At 36.1% G+C, this 15,371-nt stretch overlaps 1 protein-coding gene across 2 annotated transcripts; it reads left to right on the plus strand.

Annotated features, from left to right (window-relative positions):
• Positions 1-1,999: 1,999 nt before the first annotated feature.
• ptx3b (pentraxin 3, long b) lies at positions 2,000-8,875 on the plus strand. Of its 2 annotated transcripts, none has more exons than XM_067453228.1 (3): positions 2,000-2,332; positions 3,309-3,860; positions 5,928-8,875. In XM_067453228.1, the coding sequence occupies exons 1-3, from the start codon at positions 2,158-2,160 to the stop codon at positions 6,542-6,544; spliced, it is 1,344 nt and encodes a 447-aa protein (XP_067309329.1). In that variant the 5' UTR covers positions 2,000-2,157; the 3' UTR covers positions 6,545-8,875. The 2 variants fall into 2 exon arrangements, with proteins under 2 accessions (XP_067309329.1, XP_067309328.1); XM_067453227.1 differs by having other exon boundaries at positions 2,003-2,332; positions 3,306-3,860; positions 5,928-8,874.
• Positions 8,876-15,371: the final 6,496 nt, after the last annotated feature.

The following is a 15,371-nucleotide window of genomic DNA, read 5'->3' on the forward strand; positions in this document are numbered from 1 at the left end:
TGTAAAGACTTATCATAATATGTCAGGCATATATTTCCATTTATCAGACTTTTTTTCTAAATCGGTCCTGGTAAATTGCTCCCAGGTAAATCTTGACTTTCTCTAACAATGTGCTTCTCATGAAACTACAACTAGCAGGTATATATTTCTACTAGCCTAGAAATCTAGACGCACCCTAGCGGCAGCAAATTTAATCTGCCCGCAAGTGTCGTCTAGGAACTCTCAATACCCTTCTGAGCTGTATTCCCCGACTTGCCGGGCCAATCACATCGTGTAAAGAGTCGGCGGACGGGGCCATAATGACGACGGCCGAGTTGCGTTTGCGTGCTTCTAGTAAACCCAGAAACTGGCGAACGGCGGCGGTCTTTCGAATCAGCTTTGACCGAGATTCTGGAAGACTTGGAGTTAAGCTTTTTTCTGAGAAAAGAACAAAGAACGGCACTGAAGTCATTCTTAAAAAGGGAAGATGTGTTCGGAGTTTAGCCGACCGGATACGGTGAATGTTTAATCTGTCAACAAGCTCTGTTTCACCTTCATTGCTCTGGGTGTAGCGCTCCTATCGCGTGCAGAGGGAGTTTGAAAGACAACCGTTTATCCCGCCCCTCGGATTGAGCCCTGTCTATGGTGAGTTTCCAGACCAAACATCTTGATGTGGGTCTGGCTTGTCAGGCTATATTTCTACAGCACTGCATGTACAGTTTTTCCTATGTTCACATTTCTTCTTTAGGTTTTTTTTGTGTGCTATTCAGTGCTGTCTTTTCATTTCTGTATCTCAATGACAACATGTTCTAAAATACAATACAGTACAAACATGTTCTAAAATACAATACAGTACAAACATGTTCTAAAATACAATACAGTACAAACATGTTCTAAAGTACAATACAGTACAAACAGTAAGAGTATAAATTTGAATCTTTTCCATTCTCTTACAATTACACTCACACATGTAACTTACAATTGACAATAATTGTCATCAAAACTTTAACCGTAGTTTCCATCAGAACATCCCTCCAGAGTAAACTGTTATATTTACAACATGACTAAACAATTTGACTGTCTTATCCGTACACAATGACACAATGACTTGTCATTCTGATGGCATTGACATGTTCATTGACACAGATATTTACTTTTGAGAGATGAACTAAGGATTTTGAGTAAGACAGTGGCTTTTGCAGGTTATCCATGGTGTTTTGCTATTTGTACAAATTGTTTTGAGAAATGCACTTACTGTTTTGCAAATTGTGAGTTTGATTCGAGAAATATACCAAAGCGACTGAGAAAAACTCTAATATCCCCGATGTATTCATTTACATTTGTTTTTCTTTTTAATTGATAAAAGTAGTAATTTAATGAAGCATGCTTGAGACAGTCACACCATAGAACATTTTTGAGATTTGGCTCAAAAATAACAAAAAAATCTAAAGACAAAGCAGTTTTTATATCAGCATGTAAAATGGTTAATGTTTAACCATTTGCTGCATTTTAAAAGATGACGATACTAATTATATTAATTTGTATCCTGTGTGACAGTGAAAATGCCATGTCAAGTCAACAACTCTCATCCAGGTTTAGAATGACATGAGGGTGAGTAAATGACAGAATTCTCATTTTTGGGTGAACTATCCCTTTAAGAGTAGAACTGACACATTCTTTTGTTGAACAGCAATAAGAAAGATATGAATCGAGAAGTTAATGAGAAGCTAACATGCAAAGGAAAGCTCCCTCTGGAGTTATTAGCTATTCCCAGCTAATATCCCCCCATCTCATCTTATACACATCTTTTTGTGTCCAAATCTCTGTATTCTTTTACCTTGACCTGAGGCAGAATTATCATTTGAGGAGACCCAGCCCCTTTCCTTTTTTTCCTTTCCACACCCCCGTGACAATTTATTGCCCATACAGCAGTAGAGACCGTGACATTTGAGTACATCACATATGCTGCCCACCTCCAAAATGCATTACTCAGTGTGTGACAGACAGGACAGCCCTGCTCTGAGTGCGTTTAAAAGAGCTCGCTCAGACTCATGTACACTCAGTGGACTTCCAGGCACGAGGCACGGGGGCTGTGGAACAACACTGGGAGAAAAAAAAGCCCACAAGGGATCTCGGTGGCTGTGGAACATCTGATTTACTTCAAAATAATCTGATTACATGCAGAGACAGAGTAACATACACACCAGCCTTAACATCAGAATGTATGTGCCCAGGGCTGTGTTGGCCCTTTGCCTGCCCTGCTTTTTGAGTGGGAATGTGTTTGGTTATGAATATGGAGAGGATTACTCCGATTCCTACTATAATGAAATCTCCAATGGTGACCGCCTGCAAAGTAAGTATTTTTTCAATTACAGAAGTCTCTTCATTTTTATGATTCTATACAGAATTTTGATTCTTGACTTTTTAAAAATAAGTGACGGCATGGCAAATAACCTTAAAATAAATATTTAGTAAATGAGTATTTGTGAAGAAACTTTATGTATATACTATATATATGTGGGGATCAGTTTAAGGTATAAAGGACACATTTGGCACATTTGGTGCTATAATTAGTTATCATTTCTTGTAAAAAAAAAAAAAAATAAAAAAAAATGTTTTTCATTATTTAATATTTTTGCTAGTCCCTTAGATGGAATTGAATGTGTGACAAATTAATATTAAAAGTTCAAATATTTCATGTAGAAGGTTGCATTTTTAAATAATATTTTTGCTTTTCACAATTTTTAATGTGCCAGTTTAAAATTAAAATCATATCAATATTTCATATAATCTATCAAATTATACAATGTCATAAAATCAGCATGTTTTAGATGTGGGATCAGACCACACGATATGGGAACATTCTAAAAGTATTTTATATCAACTGCCCAAATGTATTTGAATAATTGTATTTGTAAAGCACGATGATATAAAAGTAGAAAGTGTTCAAAAAAACATAAGTGTTGCAGGTTTCATGACATTTGACCTTTACATACCTTTCCACTGATGCTCTCTCCTGCAAACCCAAGCCTGGAGCTTGAACATATTAACCAGAAGATGCTTACGAGCATACGGTTATTCATTTTTAGAGATCTTGTCTCTGAGAGATTAGGTGATGAAAAAACAAGCAAAGCTGCGGTTAGCGATTCTTGTGCCCTCTACAAAACCTTCATCAGCAGCTCTGGGAAGAAAAAAACATGACTTCAAACCATAAAATGTTCATGTTATTTAGTTAATTAAAAGTACATTTTGTTGAGAATTATTACATGATGTTTGTAGCTTTTTTCCATCAACAGAGCATTACAAACCCTACTCTTTATTCACAGCAGCTACGCAAATTCCCTGTCCACCCCAAGACTTCTCCCGCTGGGACAAACTTTTCATCATGCTGGAGGACTCTCAGATGAAGCAAGACATGCTCTTGCAGCAGAGCAAAGACATGGTCAAGGCGGAGATGGACACCATACGGAAAGAGCTCCATAAGCTTAACAACAACAAAGCATGCGTCCAAGCTTCAGAAAACACCTGCAAATGTATAAGTGAACAGATGAATCGCAAACTCAACCAAGCCATGGAGCAGCTCAGAGAGGCTGCAGATATGTATCAAGCCCAAAACAACGAGACGTTGCAGCAGCTCATTCAGTTCAGCAGGAACCAGGCATCCCGTCTCACCAAACTGGAGAGCAACTCACTGCTGGGAGCAGGTCTGGGACAGACGTCCATGAAGTCTTTCTCCGCTTATCCAAAAGAACAAGAAGCAAGCAATGCAGATGGCGGGAAGCTGGAGAGAGCGCTAATGGCCACGGCTGCGGATCTCCAAAGGGTACATACCCAGCTGGCCCTTTTCCAAAGAACAACGGCACACCGTTATCTGCCCTCAGGTAGATGTTTCAAATATATGAAAACAACTTCATGATGATTTCACTGGTTTCATTTAAAACACTTTGGCAATTTGGTTAGGGCATAGGGAACAGACAGGGCAGACAGACAAATACATGTGTCTTATCCATTTAAATGTATTTAATATTTAATTAATTTCAGTGATGAAAAAGCAGAATTTACAGCATTATTATCTTCAGGGTCACAAGATCCTCCATAAATCATTCTAATATGCTGAATTGGTGCTCCAGAAACATTTCTCATTATTATCAATGTTGAGAACAGTTTTGTAGCTTACCGTAATATACTTGTGGAAACCCTTATAAATGCTTCAATGGGTGCATTAAATTGATCAAAAGTGACGGCAAAGACATCTATAAAGTTACAAAAGTATTTACAGATAAATGCTGTTATTTTGAACGTTCAAAGAATCCTAAAAAAATATATAATCACAAAAATAATAAACAGCAAAAACATTGATACAATTTTTATTTTACACTATTAACTGAAATTATTAATTTATCATCAAAACCACACACACATAGGCTGACACACACACACACACACACACGTTTGTTTTTTGTGACATATGGGGACATTCCATAGGTGTAACGGTTTTTATACTGTACAAACTGTATTTTCTATCCCCTTACTCTGCCCCAGCCCCTGAACCTACCAATCACACGAAACATTCTGCATTTTTACTTTTTTTTTTTTTTTACAAAAAACTCATCCTGTATGATTTATAAGCATTTTGAAAAGTGGGGACATGGCCAATGTCCTCATAAGTCACCCTCTCCTTATAATACCTGTGTCATACCTATGTTATTATACACATTTGTTTCCTCATATGTCACAAAAACATGCCCCCACACACACACACACAATTCCAAACCAAAAAGTGTTTACAGCGCATTTATAATAGCTTTATAAAGGGAGCACACCTAACCTTTTTAAAGGACAATTCCAGTGAAAAATTAATCTAGGTGTAATTAACACATGGAGTAGATCGTTCTCTGGTATGTGTTTTCATGAAAATGTAAAGAGTTCATATCTCTAAAAACAGATTAGTTTATAACACTAGTATATGGAGCATATAATAAGTCAAATTAAATCGCTAGTTAATACCAATAACAAGGCTCAAAATAGCCTCACGCTAACACGGTCCCTCATGCTACTGTGTTAGTGTGAGGCTATTTTGAGCTTTGTTAGTGGTATTAACTAGCGATTTAATTTCACTCACTCTGTGCCCCATAGACTAGAGTTATAAGCTAATCTGTTTTTAGAGATAGAACTCTTTACATTCGATTTTCATGAAAACGCATTCCAGAGAACGATCTACTCTGTAACCATCTGTTAATTACCCCTAGATCATTTTTCACAGGAGTTGTCCTTTAAGCTCTTAACATAATATAAAATCTTTAAAAATGAAAGCAGCGTAAAACCACAGAACATCAATAAACTTCAAATTTATAATTGAATGGATCTAAAAGTACAAGCCAGTAATGCCTGTGAAGTAAGCTAACAATGTTCTGTAGCATCTGCGCCAGTTGTTAAAACTATCTTTTGAATACCTGTACTTATTTCCCACATCCAGGTTCCAGGAAATAATATGCAAAAGTCTAAACATTAATTAATTTTGCAGTAAGAAGTTATCTTTTCCAAAATAAAGACTTAAACATCAAAAAAATGCACTCCTCTTCTGGTGAAAGTTCTCAGACAGCTTTCAAAATGGCCGCCAGACAGTGAGAACACCTGAATACCCATATCTCAGTGTGCAATGGACTGATTAGCCTGAAATCACAGGAGGTAGGCTATATAGTAACAAACACATCAATTGGTGAAGACATCAAGTTGGATGATAAATTATTATTATATTTTTTAATAATCTGAGCTATAGTAGTGTGCTAAAGTAGTGTAGTATAGTAGTATAGCAACTATAGTAGTGTGCTTAAGGGGTACTTGAGCTTGATAGGTATAAAATATTGTACTTTGTCAGTATTTGCATGTTGATTTAGTGCAATAATTCATCTTAATTATTTTTGCTAACTCTTATTCTCTTTTTTAAGGCTGTGAAATGGCTTTATTATTCCCAATGCGCTCCAAGCACATCTTTGCAGAAATAACACCCTCCATGTCCATGTCCCTACAATCATTCACCATCTGTCTGTGGGCTAAAGTGACTCAATCTCTGAATAAAACAGTGCTTTTCTCTTATGGAACTAAGAAAAAACCTCATGAACTCCAGCTTCTCTTGGCAAGGCGCTCGTTGCTCCTCACGGTTGGCGGTGAGACCCATCTAGTAGAAGCTCACAGCGTAGTAACAGATGGGCAGTGGGGACACTTCTGTGCAGCTTGGAGCTCGGAGCAAGGGCTGGCCACTTTGTGGGCGAACGGGGAGAATGTTGCCAGAGTGCCTGGAGTAGCTGAGGGGCACGTATTATCAGGTGAAGGGTTCATTCTGCTCGGGCAAGAGCGCAGCCGGTCAGGTGTCTACAGAGATCTGGACTCGTCGGTTGCCTTCACTGGAAAAATGACAGGGGTTAACATGTGGGACCACGTGCTGGAAGCAGAAAGGATTAAAGAGTATGCCAATCCCGACGGATCCTGTGATTGCCGCGGGAATGTGATTGGATGGGGTATTTCAGAGATCATTCCACATGGTGGCGCTCAATATATCAACTGAGACTGCACTAATATTCATTACAACAAAATGTTGTATATTATTGTATATCATCAATGATTTTGTAATTAGCTTCTTTTTCATTCCAAATAAAAAGCACTGCTTAAAGGGATAATTTACCCAAACATGTATTTTACTCCCCCTTATGTTATTTCTTGTTCTGTGGAGCACAACAAAAAATTCTCATTGTTTTTGTACAATGAAAATCCACGAGGTGTAATGGACTTTAAAGGGTTAGTTCACCCAAAAATGAATATTCTGTCATTATTTACTCACCCTCATGCTGTTCCAGACCCGTAAGACCTCCATTCATCTTCGGAACACAAATGAAGATATTTTTGTTGAAATTCGAGGGCTCAGAAAGGCCTCCATTGGCCGTCATTTCATCTCTCAAGACCCATAAAAGTCTCTAAAGATGTCGTTACAAAACTCATCTCACTACAGTGGTTCTACAATAATTTCATGAAGCGACGAGAACAGTTTTTGCGTGCATTTTTTTCATTTTTGGGTGAACTAACTCTCTAATGGTATATCAAAAACAGCTGAAACATTCTTCAAAATATTTTCTTTTGTGCTCCACAGAACAAAGAAAGTCAAGTAGGTTTGGAACAACATGAGGATTCGATTCATTTTTTGGGCGAACTCTCTTTTTTGACCTTAAAACACTGTGCCAATTAAAATAGTTTAATATTGAGTATTTTTATTTTATTTTAGTACATTAAAGAGTAAATTGCATTAACATGTAAATAAATGAGTAAAAAGCTAATAAATTCTAGTGGTGTGGCTCAGTGAGTATAATTGATGGACTACTGCTTCTCTGTTGTTCTAAATTTACATTTTAATGACTTAAGGTGGGGCAAGTCTGGATTTATTTACAGCAGCATGCTGGACATGAATGTTTACATTGTTCACCAATAATTAGAAACAGATTTTCTTGCTCTTGTAGTTTAGTAATTTACAATGTTTTTTCAGTCTCATTGCTGCTTAGGTGTTGCTCCTTATGACTATTGCCAGTTGGTCCAGTTTGACCACAAATAATATCAAATTAACCCAAACAAGGCGTGTGCTATAGAGACAGTAACTCTAAAATGACACCCACACGTGTATGTGTAATGATTGTTACAATGAGCAGTATTTTCCACTGGTGTGAGGCATATGTTTAACTTTGTCAACCTACAACCTACATAGAGGCAATGTTTCAAGCCTAACACATCAAGTTACATGACTGTTTATATAAATATAAAAGTAAATGCAAATGTATTCACTTGCTATTTCTACATTCTGGTTTAAGTCTGGCACTTTTATTTCCAATGAGTTTATTTATTTATTTATTAAAATTCGCAGTTTATAAAATGTTTCAACACGATCACATGGTAATGCGTATTAATAGTACGAGTGTGAAATCTCGTGGAATGGATACGCCAAAATGAGTTTTGGCGTGCATATGCTACGCAGTTTTTCATGTGAATATGATACGCACTTCATGGCCCATCTTGGAAACTTTACCAACTACTCAAAAAAAGAATAATTCACAGAATAATTTTAGGAGCCTTTTGTTTCTGACACGTGTCAAATTTTGATGTCAGTGGAAAAGACTACTTGGGAATGGACCCTTTTCACATTTCTGGGGGACTCGGAAACAGAAGTCATCATCATAGCTGGGTAAACTACGACGGAAACCACAACAAACATAATTTTTGCATTCCCATTTGCCCCAATAGCAAAAGACAACATCCAAGATAGCATTTCTTTCACTTTCTAAAATAGGAAGAAAAATATGGAGACATTGATTACATTGTCCAGAAGAGAGAAATATGTCACATTTTTACTCATTCCCTCAGTGATATTACAAACCCTCACAAAGCAGCATAGTTTTCTGTAATTTATTTGCAAAATAAGAATAAGAAATATGAAAGCTGTCGAAAAGCATCATCACAGTCTGTGAAAAGGGTCCATAAAGCAGTGAGGTGGGGTGAAGATCTTTTCTCAAAGGCTAGTCCCACAGTTTAATATTACCAGTGAAGGTTACTTTGGAAATGTGATAGGTTACAGATTACTATACCCAATTTAAAATGTAATAAGTAGTGTAACTATTTTAATTACTTTATTAAAGTAATGTAACGGATTACATTTTTTTATTTTCCAGAACTGAAACACTTTTTTTCCCCACTCCCATGGTGGCAACTTTCAGCGGCAGTGTAGTGGATTGATGTAAGAATTCAAACAAGAGAACCAATCAAAAACATTAGAATAGCATCACTTTACTAAATGGCATTTAAATGGCAGGAAACACACTATGCACATCAATAACAGGCAAAGCAACAAATTAATATTATTCTACATATACCAGCTTTTTACAGAAAATATTTAGATGTAACACCCCTTGTAATGTAATCATTAACATCTTAACAAGTAACTGTTATATACAGAATTAGGTGATGACAGCACAACCATTGCATGAAATTACATTTACTGAATAAAAAATAAAATAAAAATCGACTATATAATGCTGTTTATTGCTTACCTGTCGAGACCATGGACGAGACTTGTGTGCAGTGCAGATTGGAGAAGCCCTCAGCGGTCGCGGTTCATTCCGCGCATGCGCATGCCTCCTTGCTCCATTTTTTTTTTAAAATAGCTTCATGTACTTTATTAATTTGTGTAAATATGCCAGAAAGTCACAAGTGAAATTTACTTGTCTGTTGGATGTCTAATATTTACAAGTAAAAATTGAGTACATGTTTAGATTTTACTTAAAACTCGAGTTTTCACTTTTACAAGATTATTCTTAGCAAAATATTCATAATTTTTCCTGTTTTATTTACTTTGCAAAAAAATTATTTTTTTACAGTGTACAGAATTCCACTGATGTGATGCTCTTAATGAAAAAAACTGAAGTTTTCCTGCGTGGAATTATGCAATCTGCTCTAGTTGCACCTCTATATAATATTACATTATATTATATTCATTAATATTATATTGAGATGTTTCTTGTGAAGCAGTGTGTGGCCATGATAAGGGAAGTCTAAGCACAGGACATCCATAAGTCATATACAATATTATTTTCAGGAAAGACAATGTAGTAAAACTATGAAGAGACATGACAAAAAAAATGTTGATGCAAGATAATTGCAATTTACCCGCACACTCAAAAGAATTTACTTTCACAGTTGTTAGTTACTCAAATCATCCTTGCTCACATTACTTAAAAAACTTATGTAACTAAATTAACTTAAATTTACAGAGTTGATTCTACTAAAAATTTGTATTGTCAGCTTTACTTAATAAGTGTTCGTTCGGCCAACTTAACATTTCTAAGTGAAATGAACTAGATCTGCAGTTGCCAGCATGCTTTGCAAGGGACTGCATTAGGAGAGAGAAAAAATAGGGATTAAAGTGTTATTTTATGTTTTTCAGTAAAAAGCTGTTATAGAAAGATGCTGTTAGTTTGTGTTTAATGTTCAGTTATGTTGGACATTTAAAGGAGTTTTTGTAATTTTGTGGTTACAATCATGGTGCCTGTGTTTAGGCTGTGGTCACTCATATTTATTGGATGGAATTCCTGCCCTCAATTAAGATATTTTGGCATTTTGTTTCTAAAAAAAAAATGCTTGTTGTTTTAATAGTTTTCCACTTACACTTGTAGGGCAAGTATTTAATTTAATAATGTAAATTATTAAATTAAAAATGATAACCCAGCATAATAAAATTTTATAAATTTAACATAAAATTATTAAGTAAACTGCACATATAAATATTATATTATGTAACAGTGCAGGAAACCACCTGACGCTGCTTTTTTGTGTTCATTCAACAACTAATTTTTTGAGTGCTTAAAGTAATCTGAAACACCCAAAATAATTCTAAAAGAAAACATTATGAATGATAAAATTCATTGCACATAAATCTCGTTTTCAGGATCTGTGTGACAATAATAAGTTGGTGATCCTCTGCCATTCATCTCTCCATGAGATGCTGTTACTGATGAGATTAGTTACAGTGAATCAGCCACTTTAGTGAGAAGTAAAGTTGTAGTGTGTGTAGTCTGAGGTTTTGTTCACAGGGAAGAGCAAAATGTTCAACACACTTTTTAAAACTTGTTTTTGACAAAATGCCGGCGGACATTGGAGGTGGCAGAGGAAATTGCCGACCAAAGGGCAAAGGGTCAGATTCATTATGAGCCTGTGGGGTTCCCTCACTATACCGAACAGCATCTGTCATCCAACTGAAATACTGCCGGGATACTGAAGGTGGAAATCTTCATCTTTCCTGGCCATTTGGACAAGGGTTCAGATCCCTCATGAGTCTAGAATTTTTTTTTACTGCCTCCCTTTTTCCCTTTGACTTGTGTTCCAGCTTGTCATTAAAAGAGCGAATAGGATTTATGTCATCCCAGCGTTCACAGCAGGCTTCACGGTTATAGTAGATCTTACGCAGTGGGCACATCACATCTGACTGTCTCTCTAGTTTTCCAGCACGTCAGTTGCCAATCATCACCCCATGTTGTGAAGTCAATGTCCTCATCGCAGATAATAGCAGTAGACTGGAAAGAGCTTTAATCAGGCATGGAATCACCACTGCTAAAGAGAAAAGACTCAACGATTTTTACAAAACTGATGGCACCTACAGCTCGTATCCATTCACAGTGTGTGCATGGCAGGACTCTTCTCTCTGGAGCGGGCTTCTCCTCCTGACCCATTACTTCATCCCATCCGCACTATCCATCGCCATAGCTTATCAATTTCAAAGTTGCACAACTCAGACATCAAAGAAATGTGATGATGTCACCGGCCACTGTGACAAAAATCTGGTTTGATTTGCAAACATGATAAAAGTTAAATGACAAAACTGGTAGAGGTCTTAGCATATCCGCTTGTTTCAGTTTACCATCCATGGACGTTTTTCATCTGAATCCCATGCACTCATGTGCTTTAATTTGTAAGTAAAATCTACTTGTCACGTTACAACTAAAGAAAATTTAGGTGAAGACTCATGTGCGCAAGAAATGTGATTTATTATGACAAAATAAAACACAAAACATAAACTAGAAATACATAACACAAACACGGGGAACCGAGAGACGTAGACTGTACAACGATCCGACAAAGGCCCCATTTACACTGCATTGTTCAAGTGACCCAATTCCGATTTTTTCCTCTCATGTGGCACAGATCGGATATGATATGTGAACATGTAAGCAGTAAAAAAACGCATGAATTCCGATATCCTCAGATCGGATTCAGGCCTCACTCATATGTGGTAATAAATCCGATATGATTCGGATGCGTGCATTAGCGTCTGCCATGTAAGCGGTCAAATCGGATATTCCCCAGTAAATGCGAGTCGTACGTCATTGAAAAAGCGACGGAGGCGAATGATGTCAACTCAGGTGGACACAAACTGCCAGTGTTGCCAAGTCCGCGGTTTTCATGCGGAATTAGGCAACTTTAACACAGTTTTGAGTTGCAATTGGGCGGGATTTGTTGTGAAAACCTAGCAACTCCGTCAAGGGCTCTCCTCTTTTTCTCCGCCTTAAGAGAGAAATGTTTTGCCGACCTTTAAAGATGTGTGGAACCGTGTGGAACAGTGTATGGAGCTAGAAATATGACAAAATGATCTGAATTTGAATTGTATAAATCTGAATTATTGACACGTGTAATCTAACAGAATTGAATATTATGTTGCATTTTACATAGTACTGAATTTGAATTTTTAAAAATGTTGAATATAGAACCTTTGAAATTGAACACATCTGAAATGTTTTTATGTCGAAATTGTATAGACATGTATTTTCAAACAGCAGATATTTTGTTCTGAATTAATAGACTGTAAATATTCAGTTTTTGAAAATACAGATTCAAGATTTCAGATGAAGAAGAAATTCAGATCATCAAATTCAATGTTCTAAAATTCAGATCATCAAATTCAAAGTTCTAAAATTCAGATCATCAAATTCAATGTTCTAAAATTCAGATCATCAAATTCAAAGTTCTAAAATTCAGATCATCAAATTCAAAGTTCTAAAATTCAGATCATCAAATTCAAAGTTCTAAAATTCAGATCATCAAATTCAATGTTCTAAAATTCAGATCATCAAATTCAAAGTTCTAAAATTCAGATCATCAAATTCAATGTTCTAAAATTCAGATCATCAAATTCAAAGTTCTAAAATTCAGATCATCAAATTCAATGTTCTAAAATTCAGATCATCAAATTCAGATGGCAGAAATTCAGATCTTACAGAAAGTAGGCCAGAGGTCATCAGGGAAGAGTAAAGGATGTCAGAAAAATCCAACGGAGCACCATCTGGTCATTTCATTTCCTCTTTGTAATGGAGTAAAGAGAAAAGATCAAACAGCCCTTTTATACTTTTTTGTTTAGTTTAGATTAATGCACGGAAAAAGAGATTTTGGCTAGATTCCTCATTTTTCGTGCATGATTTACAAATCGCTGATTAGTGGGAAAAAAATCTCAGCATTTGACGTCATCTGTCGTTCTCCAGGGTTGAATCCAACTTCGCTCCCTAAACCCTTACTACTTTAGTCCACTAATATAGTTAACTTGAACGAGTGAATGAATGTAGATCCGATGAGTTTTCTTTCGGGGGTGGGGGGTGAAGTTGTTAACAATAATAAGGGGAAATGCTCTAATGTGGCGTGACCTATTTTTTTAACAGTCTATGGTGTGACATTCACCGATCACTGTAGCCCTCAGTTCAAACAAACGGCAGCGCTCATGACATGAACCAATCACCTCCGCTTTACAGCACGACAGAAATCATGAATGAACACACAGGGCTGACTGTAAGGGCTCCACATTATCTTTGTCTGGGACAAATCAAAGAGGGTTTTACTTTCCCGACAGGACAAATAAAACATTAAAATAACCAGATAATAATTTATTTATTATTATATTCAATGTAAACAGCGACTGATAATGGAGTGTATCTCTGGTAACAAAGTCGCGTTGAGGCTCGCGCTGCCTGTCTCTTTGTGAGACATTCGTGGAGAAATCAAAACAAGTGAGCAGCAATATAAACGGAGCTGTTTTGCTGAACATTATCACGATTTCAAATACATTGCAATCGTGAATTGTGTAATTGTGCTTAAGTTTTATAGGATTCCGACAGGATCACGGCCGTTTCAGAAGAACCGACGGTACCTGTGGCTGCAGGCGAATAATGCATTGATTGGAACGAGGACATAAATGCTTGCATAAAAAATTGCATTTGTAAAACATTTACTGCACTTGAAACTTAATGCTTTATAATAAACCTCCCACCCCCCACCCCCAGATTATCATATCAATAATCACAGTACTTATCAATTTCATTTGTAATGATTTTATTAACAGTTTAATTGCAAAATAACCATCTGAGAAATGTATGCAAGCAACATAGTTGCTATTAAAGTACTATAGCATTACAAAATTAAACTTTAAACAGAAGTGTGTCGACACATACAAATCAATAACAACATAAAATGCAAGGAAAATATGGAGCTAGAAATATGACAAAATGATCTGAATTTGAATTGTATAAATCTGAATTATTGACACGTGTAATCTAACAGAATTGAATATTATGTTGCATTTTACATAGTACTGAATTTTAATTTTTAAAAATGTTGAATATAGAACCTTTGAAATTGAACACATCTGAAATGTTTTTATGTCGAAATTGTATAGACATGTATTTTCAAACAGCAGATATTTTGTTCTGAATTAATAGACTGTAAATATTCAGTTTTTGAAAATACAGATTCAAGATTTCAGATGAAGAAGAAATTCAGATCATCAAATTCAATGTTCTAAAATTCAGATCATCAAATTCAAAGTTCTAAAATTCAGATCATCAAATTCAATGTTCTAAAATTCAGATCATCAAATTCAAAGTTCTAAAATTCAGATCATCAAATTCAAAGTTCTAAAATTCAGATCATCAAATTCAAAGTTCTAAAATTCAGATCATCAAATTCAGATGGCAGAAATTCAGATCTTACAGAAAGTAGGCCAGAGGTCATCAGGGAAGAGTAAAGGATGTCAGAAAAATCCAACGGAGCACCATCTGGTCATTTCATTTCCTCTTTGTAATGGAGTAAAGAGAAAAGATCAAACAGCCCTTTTATACTTTTTTGTTTATTTTAGATTAATGCACGGAAAAAGAGATTTCTCATTCTTCGTGTGGTTTACCACACAATTAAATAAGACAGGCCGGGTGCTGATTAATATTTTAGATATTTTATATTATCAGATAAACATTTGTTTCTGTGAAACGCGTTAAGTTGCACAGAAAAGTTGCGTAATCTAGGACCTGCCCTGTACAGTTTAAGAAGCGGTAGTCTTCTACTGCTATAAGACTACTATTTTGTTGAACAGACCTCGGCTGAATCTGAAATCGCCCCATATACCCTCAAATACATACCTGCAAACTGACAAGTGGTGAAAAAGGTGACACGTTTCCGAATGAAATACATTTAGGGGGCTCTCTGGGGCATTGCCTCCCAGTAGTTTTTAATGTGTAAACGGAGCATTTTGGTGCACTCTGACAAGAAAATAAAGGTAAAGGTAGCATTTGCTTCAAGTAAAAAACATTTACACTATAGCGCTGAGCATTGTCACAAGTTTTAAAATTTGATTTGATAGTGATTAACTTCCGGCCTATCAGGTAGAGTACATGGCAAATTGTATGTACTGTACAGTGTATTGGCGGGATTAAATATATTGATTTTGAAGCAATTTTCTCATCAGTGCTCTATCAGCTTTTACATAGGCCTCATACTTAAATCTGCATATTTGTGATATTTACCCCAGGCCGTTGTCATTTTATAAA

This window comes from Pseudorasbora parva, chromosome 9 (assembly GCF_024679245.1).
Source record: "Pseudorasbora parva isolate DD20220531a chromosome 9, ASM2467924v1, whole genome shotgun sequence".
NCBI lineage: Eukaryota > Metazoa > Chordata > Actinopteri > Cypriniformes > Gobionidae > Pseudorasbora > Pseudorasbora parva.